This window comes from Ammospiza nelsoni, chromosome 4, assembly GCF_027579445.1.
Source record: "Ammospiza nelsoni isolate bAmmNel1 chromosome 4, bAmmNel1.pri, whole genome shotgun sequence".
Taxonomy (NCBI): domain Eukaryota; kingdom Metazoa; phylum Chordata; class Aves; order Passeriformes; family Passerellidae; genus Ammospiza; species Ammospiza nelsoni.
The window spans coordinates 47857177-47875907 of NC_080636.1; the positions used below are offsets into that span (position 1 = coordinate 47857177).

Below are 18731 nucleotides of genomic sequence, written 5' to 3' on the forward strand. Positions count from 1 at the left end.
ATTTTTCTTTTATGCTTCCCTTTGAAATCCATTATTATTCATAAATCCAAGACTGAAGACGAGAACATTTTGCACTTTTCTGTTTCATTCTGACTTTGATAGCAAGTCTGTGGAAGCCTTTTCTTTGTTAATCTTTTCTGTGAGTTTAACTTGGTAAGGCTAACATCTTCCTCCAAGTGGGAACCTGAGGCACGGGTTTGGGGTGTTGGCTACCTTTGAGTACCCAAGTCTTGAGTGTCTTTAAGCTGGATCCGTGCTCAGGTAAAGCAAGTGGCTGAAGTGCAAATAAAACATCTGTCATTCTTCATCTGTGTGCAGCTTTTCTTTGGGGAAACAAATCAATTTTCCGGTGTTGGTTTTCCCCTAAACATCTTGGGGTTTTTGTGTGGGGGTGCTTTTCCTTGTAGCTGTTAACAGACTTTGCTATCGCTCCTTTGGAAGCATGACTCACTCATTTTTCTTTTCTGATAGTTCACTCTTAGTGTCAATAATTGCTGTAATTACTGAAGTCTTTTTTTATAACTGGAAGCAGGGATAGAAAACCCTGTCCTCTTATTTACTGAAAAAGCAAATACCCTTCCTTCCCTTAGATGCAACTTCCTCTCTGGGGGGAACTGGCCAGGCAATTGTGATTTCCATGCACACAAAGCTGAGAGCTGCCTTGCCTGGCACATTAGTCATAGGCATTGTGCTTCATCCATTCTGGGAAGCCCCAGCCAGGAAGGAGGAAAAGGTTAAAATCAGAATTCCACCACTACTTTCTGGACCGTGGCTGCTCCCACAGGCAGCCCTCCTGGATCTTCTGGGTCTGAAAGAAATTCTCTTGCTCTTTTAGCCAGCATAAAATCTGTTTCATTGCTCTTCTTCCTCCCAAGAGCCGCAGTGAAGGAAGCACTCCAAGCCAGCTTGGATGCACCTGGGCAGGTGGGAGTCACATGGAAGCTCCAGCAGAACCATTGCAGGTAAGTTGCTGTGCTGGCTGTTCTCTGAAGTGTTTTCTGACTAACAGGAGCAGGTCACTTTGTAGGTTGACAATTATGGTCTAATCTTTGTGCTCTACTAGATTTTTGTGGGTTATTTAAACTGTGTAAGAGTGGATGGAAATGTTAGAATTATTTTTGCAAATAGCATTCTTAGAAGAAGCCCTTTCCTAATGGGTTTTTTTGCCCTCTAGAAGTTGCACAAAGAGTGCAAAGTGGTTCATTTGAGTGACCCCATAACTTCTGTGAGTAGTATTTGGGCTAGTTGGTGCCTAGTGTATGTTTAGTTGTTAGATTTGTGAGTTGTCCTATTCACTTTATTGCTATTCTTAAACATGCTCTTCAATATATGCCTAAGGCCCAGATGCTGAAAGCAATTCAGCATGGGAATAACTCCATTAGCTGCCAGGTATTTCTTCAGATACTCTAAATTAAACATGTCAGTGAGCTACAGGGAGAGGGATTAAGTGTTTTCTGGCTTGGAAGTCAAGGTCTCCACATCAAGAGTTCAGCAGGACTGGCCATGGGGCAAATATGTGGTTGGGATTTTTGCCTTTGAAAAGACACAGCAACACTGTCCTTTGATCTTCATTGGTATTCAGCATTAAATTCTGTATCTACAGAAAATTTATTCCAGACCTCAGAAGTGCTCACACCATTATTCTTGTTTTTCATACAGTGGTTGAGAATTTAGGGAGGGAAACAAAAATCCCGGAGCATGTATCTGACCAAAGCATGTTCTGTTTTTATGAGGTTGTCTCTTTTTTTCCAGTACAGCTCTCTCTCTCTCTTGCTAATAGATCACATGTTTGTTTTCATGATAATCCATAGAAACTTGTTGGAAATTATGATATAGAACACTGCCATTATAAAAATGAGGGTCTAGCTTCTGCTGTCCTGCATGGGTGAAACTCCTCACTTTAAAAAAATGGAACAATTGCAGACTGATCTACTAAATTTCTCCAAATGGCCTATTTGTTTTCTGTGTTGCTTGCAAGCACTTAGCAGGGGCAATCCTACTAATTATTCTAGTTCTTGTAAACGAGGGGAATTACTTACACCCTCTCCAAGTCATGCTCAACTTTTGTGGCTTGTACTACTTGTTTGTATCGCCATCTGCAAGATAATTAAAATCCTCTTCTGTGTTCTGTGTCTCAGATGATACAAATAGATACAATTTCAGTTATTTCAGTGGTTATTTGCATAATGCTTCAATTAAAACATAGCCTGAGTGTGTTTAAAGCAGATGTATGCTCCAGGATCAGCTGCCAGCAGGTGTGAAGGAATTTAGATACAAATTTGGTCGAAGAAAATGTTTGTATCAGTTCCTTATGTGCACCTGTCAGGGTGGATGGGAACCTTACATGAGAATCTTGAAGAGAACAGGCCAGAAGCATTAATTTTTGAACACTGCTTTTCTCCAGTCAAGGCACACGTTACTGAGCAAAAAGAAGCCTTTATCATCCAATTCTCCAGAGCAACAGATCCTCACACTGGAAAGACAGAGACGAGAGGTAATCCTAAATATTCCCTAAAGAACATGGTGACTGATTGTACCATGCCTATGGATCTGGAAGGGCAGAGGTTTATTTAGTACAAAGGGCAAATTTTATTAATGACCCCTATTGCTAAAGGCCAAGGAACAACAAGCAGGGTTTTCACTCAGTAGGAGTCTTCCATTCATTTGTTTGAAGTCAAAGACCTTTTAATGGGAAATATGGTCATGGAACCTGTAGAAAACTATCAGGAAAGCCCTTGGCCATTTAGGATTTGAAGCTTGGGATTTGTGCAGTGTTGCAAATGATCCACCTGCAGCTTGTTGTGTATTTGCATGTTTCCTGAGTGCTGCTTCCTGAATGTTCGTGTGCTTTAACCGAAATACCAAAGCGCTGGCAGATGGGCTGCAAGGCTTGCCAAACCTTCAACTTGCTTCTTCTGAAATAAATGAACTGTCCAGATGATGAGGAGGTTGGGAACACTCGCTGACAGAGGATTAGAATGCCAGTCTGTTTTTGATTTACTGAAAATGTTGAAATAATTGTTATTTACTGTGCCTTCCTGGTAATTACAGCTTTTGGAGGTGAACAAGCAATGGGATCATCAATTTAGAAGTATGAAACAGCTTTATGAAAAGCAGGTAACAATGCTGACAACTTCTGTTGCAATGTGTGCCACCTGCTGACAGTTAAGTCTGTGTTTAAATACCAGCCAACCATAGCCATGGTAAATATCTTACTTTGTCTTGAGCTCACAAACTGAAGAAGCTTCATCGCATAAAAGCGAAGCCAAAGTGTGTCAGTCTTCAGTAGGACAAACTGACCAGAGAAGCAAAAGGTCCCTAAAATTGTAGGGTCAGTGTGCACATGACAGCAGAGATCTTCATGCCCTCCACACTGTAGTGAAAATTGCACATAACTGAGAGCACGATTAACTGAAAATCAGCCTGGTGTGCTCAGCCCCTGATCCACATCATCACACTTGTGCTGGTTCTTGTCCCATCTCTTGTGAAATCTGGATAAATTCTCCATGAAAGTTGTCCTCTGTAAGCAGAGACTCTCAAAATGAATTGTAAAGAAATATTTTCATTTCTGTTTTTTTTTTCCATCCAAGATCCAATTGACATAGCTGTTATTCCTTGCTTATGGCTGTGTAGTGTCATTGCTGCAGACATTATCATCAGCTGCCTAGTGAAGTTCAGTGCTTACAATTTTATCTGGTATTCCAGAACCCAAGTTGGTTCATTGACTGACACTTCTCATCTACTGTTTCCTGCTATGAACAGGAAGTTTATAGAGTGAATTCATGTGCTTATCAGGAACGTTTTCTCTCTAATATTTTCCAGAAAGCTTTGCTGAGATCTGAATAATTCCTTTTCACCCCAAAGAGAAGAGCAATCCAAATGGCTCTTCCTCATTTAATCTGGAACTGTTTTATGCCTCTGGCTCAACACCCTGAACGTGCTGTGCCTTCCAGAGTGCCCAGTGAGCCCAGCATGGTGTGTCACTTGCTTTTCAGCTGGCAGAGATGAAGGCAAGGCTGGATGTGTCGGAGAGGAGAGTAAGCGAGCTGGAGCAGGAGAGGCACTGGCAGCATCCGGAGGAGGAGAGGTGGCAAGTGCTGGGCAGGGAGAGGCTGCTGCAGGAAAAGGTAGGAGGGTGCCCTGTGGCACCCCTTGTGTTCTCTGTGCTGAGCTCTCTTGCCTTTGGTCTTTGTCCCCTTGTGTGGGCTGTGCACAGCCCAGAGGTGAGACTGTGGCTCCTCAATATCCTACCCAAGCTGCTGAGCTGCCTCATCACAGAACTGTTTGTAGAGAAAGAGTCATTTCCATATGAGTGGCAGACAGCAAAACATTTGGGGGGGGGAGTCAAGGGCAGGTTGATTTCTACTGCACAGATTTCCCTCCTCACAGTTCAGTTCAGGGTGAATTTCTGTGTGAAGGAAAATACTGCAGGTATTTCAAATGGAAGAGGAACAGCAGTGCAGCTGTTACACAAAGTGCTTGGCAAGAAATACTCAAGGTGTGAATGCAGCTCCAGCCCCCAGGTTTTGGTATTGAGTACAGGCTCTCATACATGTGCAGCTGTCTCAGCTCCCTGCAAATATCACTGACACTGGCAGTGCAGTTATCAGGGCTGGAAGTGTCTGGGCTGATCAGCTGCTCCAGAGCGGTGTTCACCTCACCCTCAGAGTGCTTGGGCTGCTCTCTCGGGACTCCTTGTGGGCTTTTGCTTCTCAATTTAGATCTCTGAGCTGGATTCCCACCTCAGTAATACCACCAGCCTGAATGATGAGCACCTAGATAAAACTTTGTGCTCCATTTTAGAAACCCACAGAGAGGTGCTTCCTGTGCTCATTCTGCTTCATGGTGTCATGTACTCCATGACCTCTGGTGAGAGTTGCTGGATGGTGACCGTGGCTGAAGGTGGGCTTCTCTATTCACATGGTGACCTGAAACAAGTGGCAGTTGCATCACTTCCAGGCTCAGATGAGATGTGAGTTAGCTGCTGCAGGAAAAGAAATGCCACCCCCTTAGCTTACATCTGCAAAGGCAGAACATCCATCTTACTTGCTTATCAATTAGTCCCAGCTAAACACACACTTGATTCCAAGTCCACATTTATATATTTTAAGACAAACTATGTTATGTGCTTGCTGAATCACTGCCTGTATTTGCTCTGAGTGTTGATTCAGTGTGAGGCAGTCCATATTTTTGTTCATGTTACTGCCTGACTTTTAATGGAAAAGAGCTACCATTTTATAAAAATAAGGATCAGTAGTACACTCTCTGAAATTTTTTACTGCATACATGAATAATGAACTAAATGACAATATAGTCAATTTTTTTTTTGTGGGGACAGGTTAACCAGCATTGAACTTTGGTCTTAAATCTGCAATTTCTTGAAAGTTTCACATTCAGCCAGTAAGTGCCTGTCAGCTTGAGCTAGCTGCTGGATGAATTCCTATACTTATTGCAGAGATACCCTGCTAATCTTGCCTGGTTTTTGGAGAAAATGAAATGTCCTTGCTAACTTAGAGCACAGCAGAGTCAAACTTCCTCATATGTAAGCAAGTTACTCAGGGGTGTTTTTCACTGGCTCAATTAGCACACAGTGATGAACTTCTGATGAGCCCAAACTGTGACTGGCTGCACAGAGATGAGCCTTTTACACAGGAAAAAAAACCAACCCATTCCTGTGGTGTGCTGTGCCTGTGATTGTTGGATCTCACATTTTTATTCACATAAAGCAGCTGCAGAAAATATTTGAAATACTTTTTTTTTTCTGTTTTCATCTTCAAATTTCTATGGCACTGGGAATGGCTGGGCCCCCACCAGCATTTAGCCATGGTCTTATTCTCTCAGTAGAGAGAATAATTCTCTCATTTTCTCATAAGAGAAATGCAGGTCTGGGGTAACTGTGGGTGTGATTTTGATCTGCTTGGCCTGCCAGCATTCCCATGCCTTCGTGCAACTGCCAAGAGCAGGGATTTACTCTGGTATGTTGTCTCTGCCTCATCATATGGTGAGTGGTCAAAACAATTTCTACAGACTTTATCATATCAGGGTGTACTAATGATCTGCCTTCCTGCTGCCTCCCTTCCCAACTGTGTTTGGGACAACAAAAATGCAGCACATCTGTCAGACAGATGATTATTTGGAAAATTGTTCTTGAAAAATGCTTCCATCTGCATTTCTGCAGCATCTCTCTGTGTTTTTGCATCCCAGAAAGATACAGAGGTCCTTAGTGAAGCTCTCAATGAAATGAAGGAAGAGAACAGGCTCCTGAAGCAGAAGAATGCATCAATGACCAGGAGGAAGGAATACTATGAGAGTGAAATAAGTCGTCTCAACAAGGTAGGAGCAGGAGTGAGCTCTTGATTCCTCTAATTGTGGCATCTCTGTTGTCCCTGACCTACCAGATAGCAGCTTTTCAGTTCTGGGTGAACAACCTGGTGGCAAACACATGATCACCATTTGGGAGCTGGGGAATGAGCAAGAACTCAGTTCAGCTCAGACTGTGCATGCAGGGTCTCCTTCCTTGGCTGCTAGCAGGGTTGCATTGCAAGGAGAAAAATTCACAGAGTATTTGGCTTCTCCTATGAAACCTCTCTGCATGTCATGTCTAAGCCCTTCCTACACCCTCCCTCCTCAGAGCAGAGGAAATGGCACAAGGATGCTCCTGTATGCACCTAGTGAAAGACTCTGGTTGAAAAGAAAGGTCACACAGCTTAAAAGCTCATTTTACATGTGTTCTGTGTTTGAGAATGGCTTCTCTTCAGAAGACATAGTCCTGTCCTAGTGCTTAAATCCATATATATGCATATTCATACCTATAATATTATGTGTATATATGTCTCACTGAGGAAATTGTCTTTAAATAGCTACATGGAATTATTTTTTTAACTGAGGGAAATTAATAAATGTAATTTTGTTTAATCAAAAGATCACATAAAGCAATGGGTGTTTTCTAACAATTTTGTATTTAATAGTGAACCACAAACACTTCCTGAGGAAATGCATTGCAGTAACCATTGCTGTGTAACTTGAATAAGTGTTTTAATAAGCTAAAGGGCCATGATGTGCAAAAGTCAAGCCAAAACATAATGCTGCTGTAAGAAAAAAATCTGACAAAACCCATGGTCCATAGCTCTTTTTGAAATGCATTGACAGGACTTGCTCAAAGCTCCAGTCTAACTTTAATTCAATGCCTTGTTTGTTAAACAACTTATTTAAATGTTTTATTTTGCTGTGTTATTATGTGGCTATAATAAGACAGATGGGGTGTATAGACCATTCTTTTAAATGAAGCATCAATTTCATATACACTTTCCCAACAGTAATTTACTGATTTTCAGTGCATTTGCATCCTTAAAATCTCATGTCATGAATGTACATGAGACAGGAAGGCACCCTCTGTGCCCTTTTAACTTTATTCCCCTGCTATCTTAGGTTCAGCCACTTGAAATTCTTACAAATTCTCTGCAATCAAACAACTTTTTCTTCTTTTTGTGTGAATAGATAAAGCAGGGTCTCACAGTATTGTGTCCAAATGCAGTTTAGGAATAATCTTCACCTTACCATTAACTTTCTGAAGATTGATTTTCCAGATTTTTCCTTTTTTCCCCCTCCATAATTCTGAGTTGTAGAACCTCCTCAAAAAGGTGTTAAAAGGATATTCAAAGGGGCAGAAGAAGGGTTAATCAGTAATCAGTATTTTCACCCTCCCAGTTTTAGGTTCATCCTTCTGAATGTATTGACACGGAACACAAGCTTTGCCACTATTATAACCAGTTTCACTTCTGCACAATTCTTAGGGACAGCACCTCATCAGATAAAAAGCTTTCCTTTTCTGTGCTTCCATGGAAAGTGCTTGATTTTCCCTGGGCCTTGGATAATTATTTCCAACCCTTGGATTACTTTGGATACTGGTTCTCCTGCTTGGCCAATTCTTCCCCGTTTGCCTCCTCCCCCTCCAAATATCTTCCATCCTTCCTGCTTGAGTCTGAGAGCAAGGGAGGGCTGAGGATCATCAGCATGAATTCAGCTTCTAAAAGGGTAAACTTGTGAAAGGGATAAAGTCAGGGATTTGTATTTTATGTGAGAGAATGAAAAGAACTGCATAGTATTTGTGCTTGAGTAAAGAAAATAATATGTAATTATAATTTGTGGTTATAGACAGAGAGATGTAGGAGTGATTTAATTATTCCAGTTAAAGGGAGAGCTGTGCAGTACTGTAAAAATAAAGTCTGAGAAGAACCGTGGCAGAATTTCAGTGTAGAACAGGTAAGAGTGGTACCAGTGTTGTGTGTATTCGCAACTCCCTCTAGTGACAAGCTATGGAGACGACACATCTTCCTCTCAAGCTGGAGGTATTACTTTGTTCCATGTGTAGGAATCCCTACTTTTAGTGAAAAAAACCCTTTCAGTCAGACTTTACTGTAGTAAAGTGGGTTTATATCCAGTGTGTATAATTGAAGCAACTACAAGTGAAAGGGAAACCTCTTCCTAATAATTTTAAATTATTTTCTTTTTCATGTAGTGAATCTCTGTTTAGTAATTTTGCTGTTTGATGTTGCAGGCCCTTCTGGATACGTTGAAAAAGCAGCACCCACCTGTTGTTGGGACTCCTCCAGGGAAGGGTGACAGGAACGGCATCGAGGAGATGAGAACCCAACTTGAAGTTCTTAAACAGCAGGTAAGAACAGCTCAAGTGAGCCTGGATGGATTTCACACAGCATAATTTTCCCTTCTCTCCCAGGGATTGTGCTTGGTAGACTTGCTGTGTGGAGCTTCTGAAAGGAAGAGCCAGTTTAGCCACAGCCCTTTGGAATGATGTTTCCTCAGATGCTGTCATCACAGCAGAGTCCACAAAGTGAAACTGAGTCCTGGCAGAGGACTGGAGCAAGGGCTTGTGGAGGACTCAAAGCAGCAAAATGGCTCTCCTGACTCCTGGAGGTGTCCAGCTCTCTGTTAGAGTCTGAATGTCATCCACAGGGAATGCTAATTGTCATTAATTCCTGATTGTGTTTTCTGATCCTTTTATCTTAGAAGTTGCCACTGAAGAGAATTATCCAAAGATCATAGTCTTGGAAGACTAGAGCATTGGCACTGCAGTTTTTCTAAGTGTGAAGCAAACCATTTGCATTCATAACCTGCATCCCAAGGACTATAGATTTGTATCTAATTATTTTTTAATCTTTGTTCTGAGCAACTCAAATGCTTTGTGCACTGTTTTTCTTTCCATATGAAAGAATCTGTTTAAAAACAATATAGTTTTCAGATAACTTTAACACTTCAGGTCTGTTGTGCTGGATAGTGTCAGGGTTAACATTATTGACACACAAATGGATGTGATCAGAATGGGGATTTTATTCAATGGGAATAAAATACTTGTTTCTGTCACGTTTGACAGCAGAGCCAGATTTTGCTCTCTAATGTAATGCTTGCCACATGCTGGAGAACAAAATCCTGCACTTGATTGTACAGTAATGAGTTATTTCATTCTACACAATAAAATAGAGTAAACCAGGTTTTTTTTTTCCAAAATTCTCATGGGGTATCCATTTTATGAATGTGTTTTTCTAGTTGTATAAATCAGTACAGTGAGTCCAGACTTCCTTCTACATGAAATGGAGCAGAAGGCTCCAACTGGATGGAGGAGGGACTCCTGGGACAAAGAGTGACGTGACAGAGTCCCACAGGAGCTTGGCTGTCGTCAGCCCATCCCTGGTCACAGCAGTGGGAATGAAGGCATTCACTCCTTGGGAGGTGTCCCCTCTTTCTCAGGGCAACAGGATAAATGGCAAAACTGTGCCAGAGAGGTTCCCTTGCAGCTCCAGCAGATTGTACAGCTGGGGAGTGGGAGGGAGGTGGGACAGTAGAGAAGGAATTGGGAGAAAAGAAGTGAAGAAACACCGAGAAGTGTGTAGATGGACAAGGAATGCAAGGATGCAAAGACTCCTGCAAGTGACAGTTTTGTCTCTGCTTCAGAGGGTCAGGAAAAGAATTTTTTCTTCATATAAAGCCCTGTGCTACCTTTTTCTTCCCCTGAGGTATGAACATTTTTCTAGTCCTTCTATGAAGTCATAGCACTGCTTCCAGCACAAAGAAAACTAGATCTGTCCAAGGGGCAGGGCATGAGCCACAGCAAGCAAGTTTTTTGGGAAAAGACTGTCAGCAGGCTTTAGTGAGCAACCAAGGGGACATGAAAGGGCTTCTGAAAGTTCTGGTGGTGGTTCCCACCCAAACATGCCTTTGCTGTTGTTTGTCAGTAGAAGTGCCACCAACCTCCAGCTTCTCACCAGGTGGATGCCTGCCCATTAGCTGAAGAATTAAGTCAGTCATCTTAACACCAAATAATTTATGGATTTGTGTTGTGTTTCCAAATCTGTGTGCTCACTGCCTGTGCCTGGGGTGGTCAGATATTTTTTTAATGGGATGAAGCTCTGTGATTCCTGACCACATAAAAAAGAGCTAAACCACTGCATCCTTCAGCATTTGCAAGGCAGCTTATTTTCTAGGAACAGGGTCAAACATCTGTATTTCCACTGGGAACTGTGTACATTCCATTCCATTTGGAATTGTGTACATTATGCTCCCCTCTGCCTCTACACTGAGCTGGGGAAATTCTTCTCTAACTCCTTGCACCTGAGATACGCAGGAGGGAGTTAAAAGTGCCCATAAGTGAAGAGAAAACTGGAATAATGTTGGTGAAATGTTTGTCCTCCTACTGCTAATCCCTTAAAAAGATGGATACTAGTATTTGATATCTCATTTATAATATTTGTGACTGATATTTGCCAGTCAGCTTTTTGAGTGCAAGGTTGTACAAAAACTGAAACTGGGGACTGTTTCAGTTTTCAATTTCTGTTTCAATTGATGAGTGCCACTAGAGCATGGCCATTGCTTGTCACTTTGTACCAGCCACAAAAAAAAGACCAGGGAAACTTTTGTTTGGAGGATTGTAGGGAGCAGGGATCCCCTTGGAATTCACCCTTCTGCTTGGGCAGGATTTAGAAAGCAACCAAACCACAAAGTGGCCCTGCTGAAGCTCACACACTGTTCATGATGATTGCAGGTCCAAATATACGAGGAGGACTTCAGGAAGGAGAGATCTGACCGAGAGAGGCTTAATGAGGAGAAAGAAGCACTGCAGAAAATTAATGAGAGATTGCAATCTCAACTGAGTAAACTCAGCTCTCAGGTATGAGTCAAAAGAAAGCTCCCATTGCCAGCATATGTGTATTTTATTTTTTTTTCTCACTTTCCACACAACTCAAGGTTTTCTGGCTTCCATTAATTGACATTGGATTTTATATGAGGTCACCACCTGGGATGAAATCATTCTGAAGTAATGCAGTAAGAAGATGAGAAACGATTAGAGAAGACTTCCAAAATAAGTAGATGAAGGGAGTACTTATTGCAAAAACTTTTCAAACATATCTGAAAATGGAGGAGGGGGAGGGTAGCCACAACCAAAAACAAGTCCAGAGGACTTTGATTTTTTTCACTGGCACTTGATATAAGAGCTCTAAGATCAAACCAACTTTTGAAATAAAGAGCTTCTGTAGTTAATCCTGACCTCTGCAATTGAATTACAGAGTGATGTTAATATCACTAAGGAAAAAAATGCTCTCCATACAAATTAGCTGAGCAGCCTCTGCAATAATTTTTTTTCTTGCAACATCCTTTTTATCTCTTCAAAGTAGTGTCAGTAGGAAGCCATAGTAAAATCATGGCATGCAAAACTCTGAGCTTTCACAATCCTCATTTAAGAATGACAAAATTCCGAGGTTTCCTGTCTTGACAAAATTGTGCAATGCTTTAAAAGAACGGCTGATTACCAAAATGCTCTGTGGTGATTTATTTTCCTCCCCAACATTGTTGTGACACAGAAACTTCAGGATTGCCTTATTCTCAGCCAAGCCATGCATCAGAGGTGGTAGGGTCTTGCTCAAGTGTCAGAGGCCAGGTGCTGCCTAGTGCACCAGCAGTTCACACTGGAGATCTTCCAGTTTGCCTCTTCCTGCCTCGGGATTTGATTAAACAGAGCTTGTGGAGGATTTTAAAGATGAGAGCAAGCACATAAAATATTTATTAGTTTGTTTTCTTAAGTCAAATTATTTAGTTGTGACTCACAGAGTCACAGAATATTAATCATCTTTTACCCCTCCTTACTGTGTCCTTAGGCAAATTGCTGTTGACTCTACTGGAATGCAGAGGGCCTTAGAAAAGGCAGACCCAAATCTGAGGCACACAACTTTGGTCCTAAACCAAAATTATTTACTTATCTTATCATTCCAGTGACTGTCCATGTAGTTCTGCTTCAAACTATTGAAAGCCACTATGTGTAATGAAAATACAGAATTGTTTTTTAATATAAAAGACACAGTAATATGCTTGCCATATCTTGGGATCAATATTTTCCTCACATAAAAGGTGTCAAGACTGTGGTGTGGCACAAGTCAGCTGTCTTAAATAACTTTTTTTAATAATAAGTAGTATGAAGGGTCTAAACAAGCAGCGTTGCAATCCACTAGTACCTGAATGATGTGTTGATTATATTCTACTGCTAATGCATTTATTCGTGTTCTTCTTTCCTTGACAGACAAAAGACCTCCCAGTACAGCCTGAGAGGCCCAGTTACCCAGCCCCACTGTTCCTCTCCCCGTGTGTCAGTTATGGGGGCTGTGGGATGGTTCTTCACTGTCCAGATCCTCGGGCACACCCAGTGCCTCGCAGGGCCCAGCAGCAGCAGCAGGGCTTGGTAAGGCTCCCACCATCCCCTGTGGGACAGGGACACTGATTTCCTCACAGGTGTCATCACCCTGCCATCCTCAGCAGCAGCTGAATCTGTGCTTTCCTAGTGTGGTGTTTCGTCCAGATCAAGATTGAATTAACTTTGAAAATACTCTTTATCTGTAACAGCACTAAGAAGAACAACAGAGTTCCTTTACATTTGTTTGTTAATTTAAAAAATAAGGTTGTTTGATTGGAGTCTTGCTGATTTCTTAGATTAATTTATTCCCATGACAGAAATTCAGAGCTCTTTCTAGCTGTATAATTACCCCACTTCAGAGGTAGGGATCTGCTCTGAGCCTTCAACATAAGGTAATAAAAACCAAATCAGGAGAAGTGGAAGTTTTGTCTGAGTGTGGCTAACACAATGGGAAATGTGCCTTTTTACCTGGAACACAACAGGGTCCTGTCTTCCTCAGCATGAAGAAGAATAGCTTTGCACTGGAGCAGGTTCTGCGAGTGGGAGTTATTTATTCCAAGGAAAATACTGCTTCAAAGAATATTTTTGATGTGCATTGGGTTATCTAAGTGACCTGGCTTGTTCCAATCTACTGAGAATGCATTTAAACATGGTGAATGTCATTTTAAATACACAATATCTGATTCTGGCTATAAAGCTGTCACATATGGAAAGATGCTCATTATTTGAAAAATTATAGCTGAATTTTTGCAAAATGCATGTAGGGCTTTCAGGCTGTAGAAATCCAATGGAAAAGCTGTGGTCAGACAAGTCATTTCTGTGCTTCAGGAGTGTGCTTATCTGCCTATTTATCAAAGTTGGAAGTATTGCAGAATGTTTTTCCCTGCAATTTGGCCACTGGCCCAGATTATTTTGGCTCTTCTCCCTAAACTTTCATCATCTGGGTTTCTAATTCTGTGAGGGATCACTGGGTTTACGACTTTGTCATTCCTGCTGGAGCGCCGGTGTCAGTCTGACTGGTTGCTTTGTAACTCCCAGTTTCATTCTGACCCTTTTTTTTCAATTTTTAGCCTGTGTGAGTTGCTGCTCTGAGCTTTGGGTACCTCCCTGAGCAATTTGTTAGCAATGAAGAAAGGTGTTAGAATTTAATGGGTGTCCTGATATGTAATCCTGCATGTTTAGGCTGTGCTTTTGCTTTTTCCTTCTTTTTCTGTTCTTGCACTTTTTCTTTCCTTTTTAAACTCTGGTAGAAACATTTTGGTTAGTCTGATGTAAAATGCACATCTTGTTCTTGAAATTAATTCAGATTTGCAGGGTACAGGTACATAAAAAGAGAATTGATCAGAGAACATAAAATTCACCAGAAACTCAAAAAAGCAATGCAAATGAGTGTAATTTGAGCCATTGTTGATAAACTACCTGTGCTTAAAGCTTTGTATCAAGGTCGTCTTTTTTTGCACACAAGCACAGAATTAGTTAATAATTCCTGTGACTGATACAATTTAAATTGAAATACAATAGCTCCTTTTTTTCCTGACAGTGTATGAGGGTGATGACTGCTGTATAAGCGTGAGTGACAGCAAAACATAAAAGTTAAATCTGTTTTCTCTATCTACAGCTTCATCCTGCCATCTTAATTCAGGCAAAACTTCTGTGGGAGTATATGAAATTTGTTCCCTGCAAATTGAAATCTGCTAGATTCCCCTTGGGGCTACTCAGTGATTTTGTCAGAGTAATTTCTGCAAAACAAGAATCATTTTTCCAGTGTAACTAATTTGAAGCAGCAATTACCTAGACTTTGACAAGCTTGTATGGACTACTTATTCCAGACAGACAGCCTAACACAGCTCCAGCTGAAATGGCTGGTCCCAAAGTTGTTTTCTCTAGTGGTAATTTGCTGCTCATTTGCCACAGTGGGTGGTGTAAACTATAATGCACTATTTCTTCCAAGATTTCCCTGGACAAAACTGTGTCTGCATGGACATAACCTTCCCAGTACTTCCTCTTGTGACAAAGATGGGAATTTTCCCTATCCCACGGTGTTTTCAGGAAGTTATTTGATAATAGCTAATGCTATAGAAACAGCAGTTCTAACCTGTGAGCAAGGGGAGGAGGGGAGAGAACTTTATTCCATGGTTCATTCCTGTCACGCTGGAGCACTTTACAGCTGCTACAGATGCATTCAAACTGGAGCAGCTTCACCTGTTAGGTGGGCCAGGTTTCTCTGGGGTTCTTTGGTGGAGGGAGATGCCTGCTGGTATCTTCTGCTGCTCTGGATTCCTCAGCCCTTTTAAAGTCTGGTTTGGTCCTCTCAATATGTCCTTGTGATTTGTGGGCTCTAGAAAGGTTTTACACCAATTTTTCTGATGCCATAGGGGAGGAAGCAAGCTGGAAGACTGGGATCAGTGGAAACAAACATAAATATAAGATTTTGTTTTGAACTGCTTTTGTATGGCTAATGAGAGGCTTCACAGCACAATTATGTTTTTATCGTGTCACTGCTCTTTTGTTTGAAGTGCCTGTGAAGTCCATATTGCTGCAATAATGTTTTATTGTTCTGTGCAGCCAGACTATCAGTGGTGTGTTCCTGACCAGCTTCCGCCAGATGTGCAGCGCAAGGCAAATGGTAAGACAACAGCTGTACAGAGCATGTATTAAATGGACTTTTTTTTTTCAAATGGAGGCCTTTGAGGGATGTAGAGTAAACTTTCCTGTCTATCTGTTGAGTGCTGATGTGACAGCTTTGCCTTGGAGAGTCAAGGTTGGTGTGTGTGCACCACAGGTGAGGTTTCTGATGTAATACCCTCTATGCTATAGCTTTGTTGCAATTCATAAAATGTCTCTATTACACATTATAGGATCACACATTTGCCTCATTAAACACCTAGTAATAGACCTAAAGAAAAGATACCCTCAGAATTCTCCTCAGAGCTTCTGTTGCTCCAGCAAAGACCGAATTTAGTGATGTGTCAAAACAAGGGGCCAGCATGGGGCAGGTTTAGGAGTCCTTGGTAACAAATTGCAGGCTTTAGGATGTTGTTTCACCTTAAAGACAGAATGCCCATTGCTGTTCCTGGTCTGTTCTGGTAGTTCAGGTGGTCTGAAAATAGAGCCATGGAAGTGAGCAGAATTAAATACTTGCAAAGGGTCAGTACAAACTATTTTTTGGAAACAGGGAGGAGTAATATTTGTATCTGGCTTTGAAATAATTCCTGGGTGTTTTGAAGTACTTGTTTCAGACCACTCAAAACATGGACACCACAAGGAATCTCTTGTGGGTGGGAATCTGGTGCCAGTGGGTACCACATGGGGTGGCAGGAACTGCTGAGTCCAGAAGCTGTTGTATTACATCTGGAAGAAGAAGAAGATGGCTACAGAGGAACTGTTCCATTATTTGCTGTCATCCATGCTTGCCCAGAAGAGAGGGAAGAGTGGGAATATAGCTCACCAAAATGGCTGATGGGCATCCCATAATTACAGAGCAGCTCTTGGGAGAGTTCTGATGTGGTCACAGGGAAAGTAGTGCTGTGCCTGCACTACAGAACAGGAGATTAATTTTGCCATTCCTCCCACTCAGACTCCAAGTGATTTACTGCACCAGAGGATACAGGGAGGATGTTTCTAACAGGGAATGAAACCAGTCCTGCCACCAACTGCAGCTGTGGTCCAGGGCAGTGCCCTGGGGGGATCTGAAGGAGGAGAGCTCTTCTTCCACCCTGCTGGACTACATGACTTCCCTGAGAAAAACTTCTTGAAAATCTGTGCTCTGTCTTTCTGTTTCTGTTCCTTGCCCAGAACATCCAAACACCACCTTCTCGACGGGACAGAGATTAGGATACTTGAGACTTTTACCTTCTCTTTTTGCTCCAGCCCCTTTAAAGAGGATTTCTTAATAGTGTAGTGTAGGATGTCTGCTTTAACACCTTCTGGGCTCTTATTCTCTTTATCCTGGCTGCTGAAACAGATGATTTTGATCATTTATCCATGGATCACACAGAGGTCAAACTTCCACTCTTGAGTCACTAGCTTGGCTTTATGTATTACATATAATTGTCTGTATTAGATCTGTAAGTATTTTGGGAAAGGTTTCCAAGATAGAAGCTCCAAGAATATGTGATGAGCAAGAGTTCTTGATGTGCCCATTTCTTTGCTCCATTTTGTACGAGTGCTAATTACCCTGGTGGGTCTAAATGGGCCAGCATGTGCAGCAGCATTCCTGGTTCTCAGTTCTCATCCTTCATTTTTGCAGTAGATTATAAATGGACAGATAAATATCCTCTCTGCTGAGCTAGGTCTTCATTATAGGAAACAAATCAGCAGTGAAGCAACTTTTAGGCATGAAACAGTTTCCTTTAGGAATGCTATTTCAGTAGATGTTTCTAGGGAAAGCCTTTAAATTTCCCTTAACAAATTTTCCTTTGACGCTGGGCATTTGTTCTTAAGTAATAATTATGAAACACAGGTCACAGGTTGTAACTTCAGAGCTGAGCACAGTAAATGAGTTGGGAAACCAATATTTTTGATAATATTTCATTTCATAAGCCTGGCTTAGAGATATCTGAAATCAGTGAGAGTCTCATAATGTAATTGGGACTTTAAAGGTGTATGTAACTAAACAGAGCTTACTAATTTTTTTTGTAGCTTTGTATAGAGGCACCTTCATTGTGTTTTCCTCCCTCTCCTGTGAAGGAGGAAGGTGTTTGCACTTGGCTACTTTGGCATTTGACTTGGGTTCTGCAGGGGTCCTTCTGTAACCAGCTGGAATCTCATGTTTTCTGCTTCTCCTGTAACCATATCTGACACCATTGTCCACAGCTGCTGCCATGGTAAGAGGAGGCTGTCTCAAAGGACTGCTACCCTTGTTAAGCCCAGTTTGTCTTTCTATTTTGTCTAAAAAACATTTTTTTGCCATCATCTATAGATATAGGATTACCTCTGAAGAATTTTTAAATTAAAAAAAAAACCCAACCCTTTGCTACAGAAATTTGATGAACACTATTTGATGCTGTTTTCTAAAGTTTGCTCTCCAGACTGTTATTTTCCCCAGAAATGTGTTTTGGTAGTTGGCGGAGGATCACTTATGCAACATTGTGTCCAGCACTGAGCTCTTGTGGTTGTGTGGTGGTTTGGATCTGGCACTTTGAGATTTGAGCCCTTTCTAATAAACTGGGAAAAAATTCATCAGAAACAGGAAAGGATGAGGGAAATAGGGTGGGCAAAATGAGAGGAAATAAAAACCCCAACCCTCATAAAGCTGCTTAGAACCTCAGATAATTCATAGCTAAGTTCAGCTTGTCCTCCAAAAAAGCAAAGATGTTCCCATAAAAGGTCCCAGTATATTTCCAAGAATAACTCTTCTTTCTCACCTCTGGACTGATCTCTCCCCAGGTACCTTGCTGTGCAGGAAATCTTAGTCCTAAAATGTGCTGAAGTTCTCCCAGCCTTGTCTTGTTGGACCAGCAGTGCTGCCTTAGGAGGAAATTTAGCTCCTAAGTCTCTCTCTGCTCTCTTACACTCCTGATGTCAGAATCTGACCTTTTTGTTCTTGGTTATGTCATTCTGTTTGGTTTTTGTAGTTGATTTGGGTGGTTATTTTTAATTTTTAAGGAGCAAGGCAAGAAGATTTCCAGCAAATGTACTTAATGTCATTTTACTTGGCAAGCAGTATTGACTTCCTTCCTTATTCAACTGTGCAAAATTGAAAAGACAGTTGTAAAAAAGAGCTTGATCTTGGAGATTTTCCCTGGACCCAGATATTTAATGCAAAATTCTCTGGAAAAAAGGTTTATTGCTCAAAAGCCTACTCGGGGCAAGAACCCTTTTGCATGCTGCAACTGCTGGCATGTCTTGGCTTTTTCATTTGTACGATTAATCTACTGCATTTTTTCCCTTGGCACAAATGTTCCCAGTAGATGCATTTAAGGACCCCAGTTACCCCTTCAGAACATCAGCTACAACCAATGGGTTTCTCCAGCCTGATGTTTTTAGCTTGGATCCAGTGATGCCAGGCACGAGGAGAAGCCCAAATGGAGCC

General features: G+C 41.5%; 1 protein-coding gene across 1 annotated transcript in view; it reads left to right on the forward strand.

Moving 5' to 3' along the window:
- Positions 1-18731, forward strand: part of TNIP3 (TNFAIP3 interacting protein 3) — a 32743-nt gene that overhangs the window by 11872 nt on the left and 2140 nt on the right. Inside the window, exons 3-11 of the mRNA XM_059470933.1 lie at positions 876-962; positions 2405-2494; positions 3052-3117; positions 3996-4127; positions 6205-6333; positions 8558-8674; positions 11057-11182; positions 12587-12745; positions 15263-15323. Of these exons, the coding sequence (XP_059326916.1) occupies positions 876-962; positions 2405-2494; positions 3052-3117; positions 3996-4127; positions 6205-6333; positions 8558-8674; positions 11057-11182; positions 12587-12745; positions 15263-15323 (967 nt within the window). The remainder of the gene's footprint in view (positions 1-875; positions 963-2404; positions 2495-3051; positions 3118-3995; positions 4128-6204; positions 6334-8557; positions 8675-11056; positions 11183-12586; positions 12746-15262; positions 15324-18731) is intronic.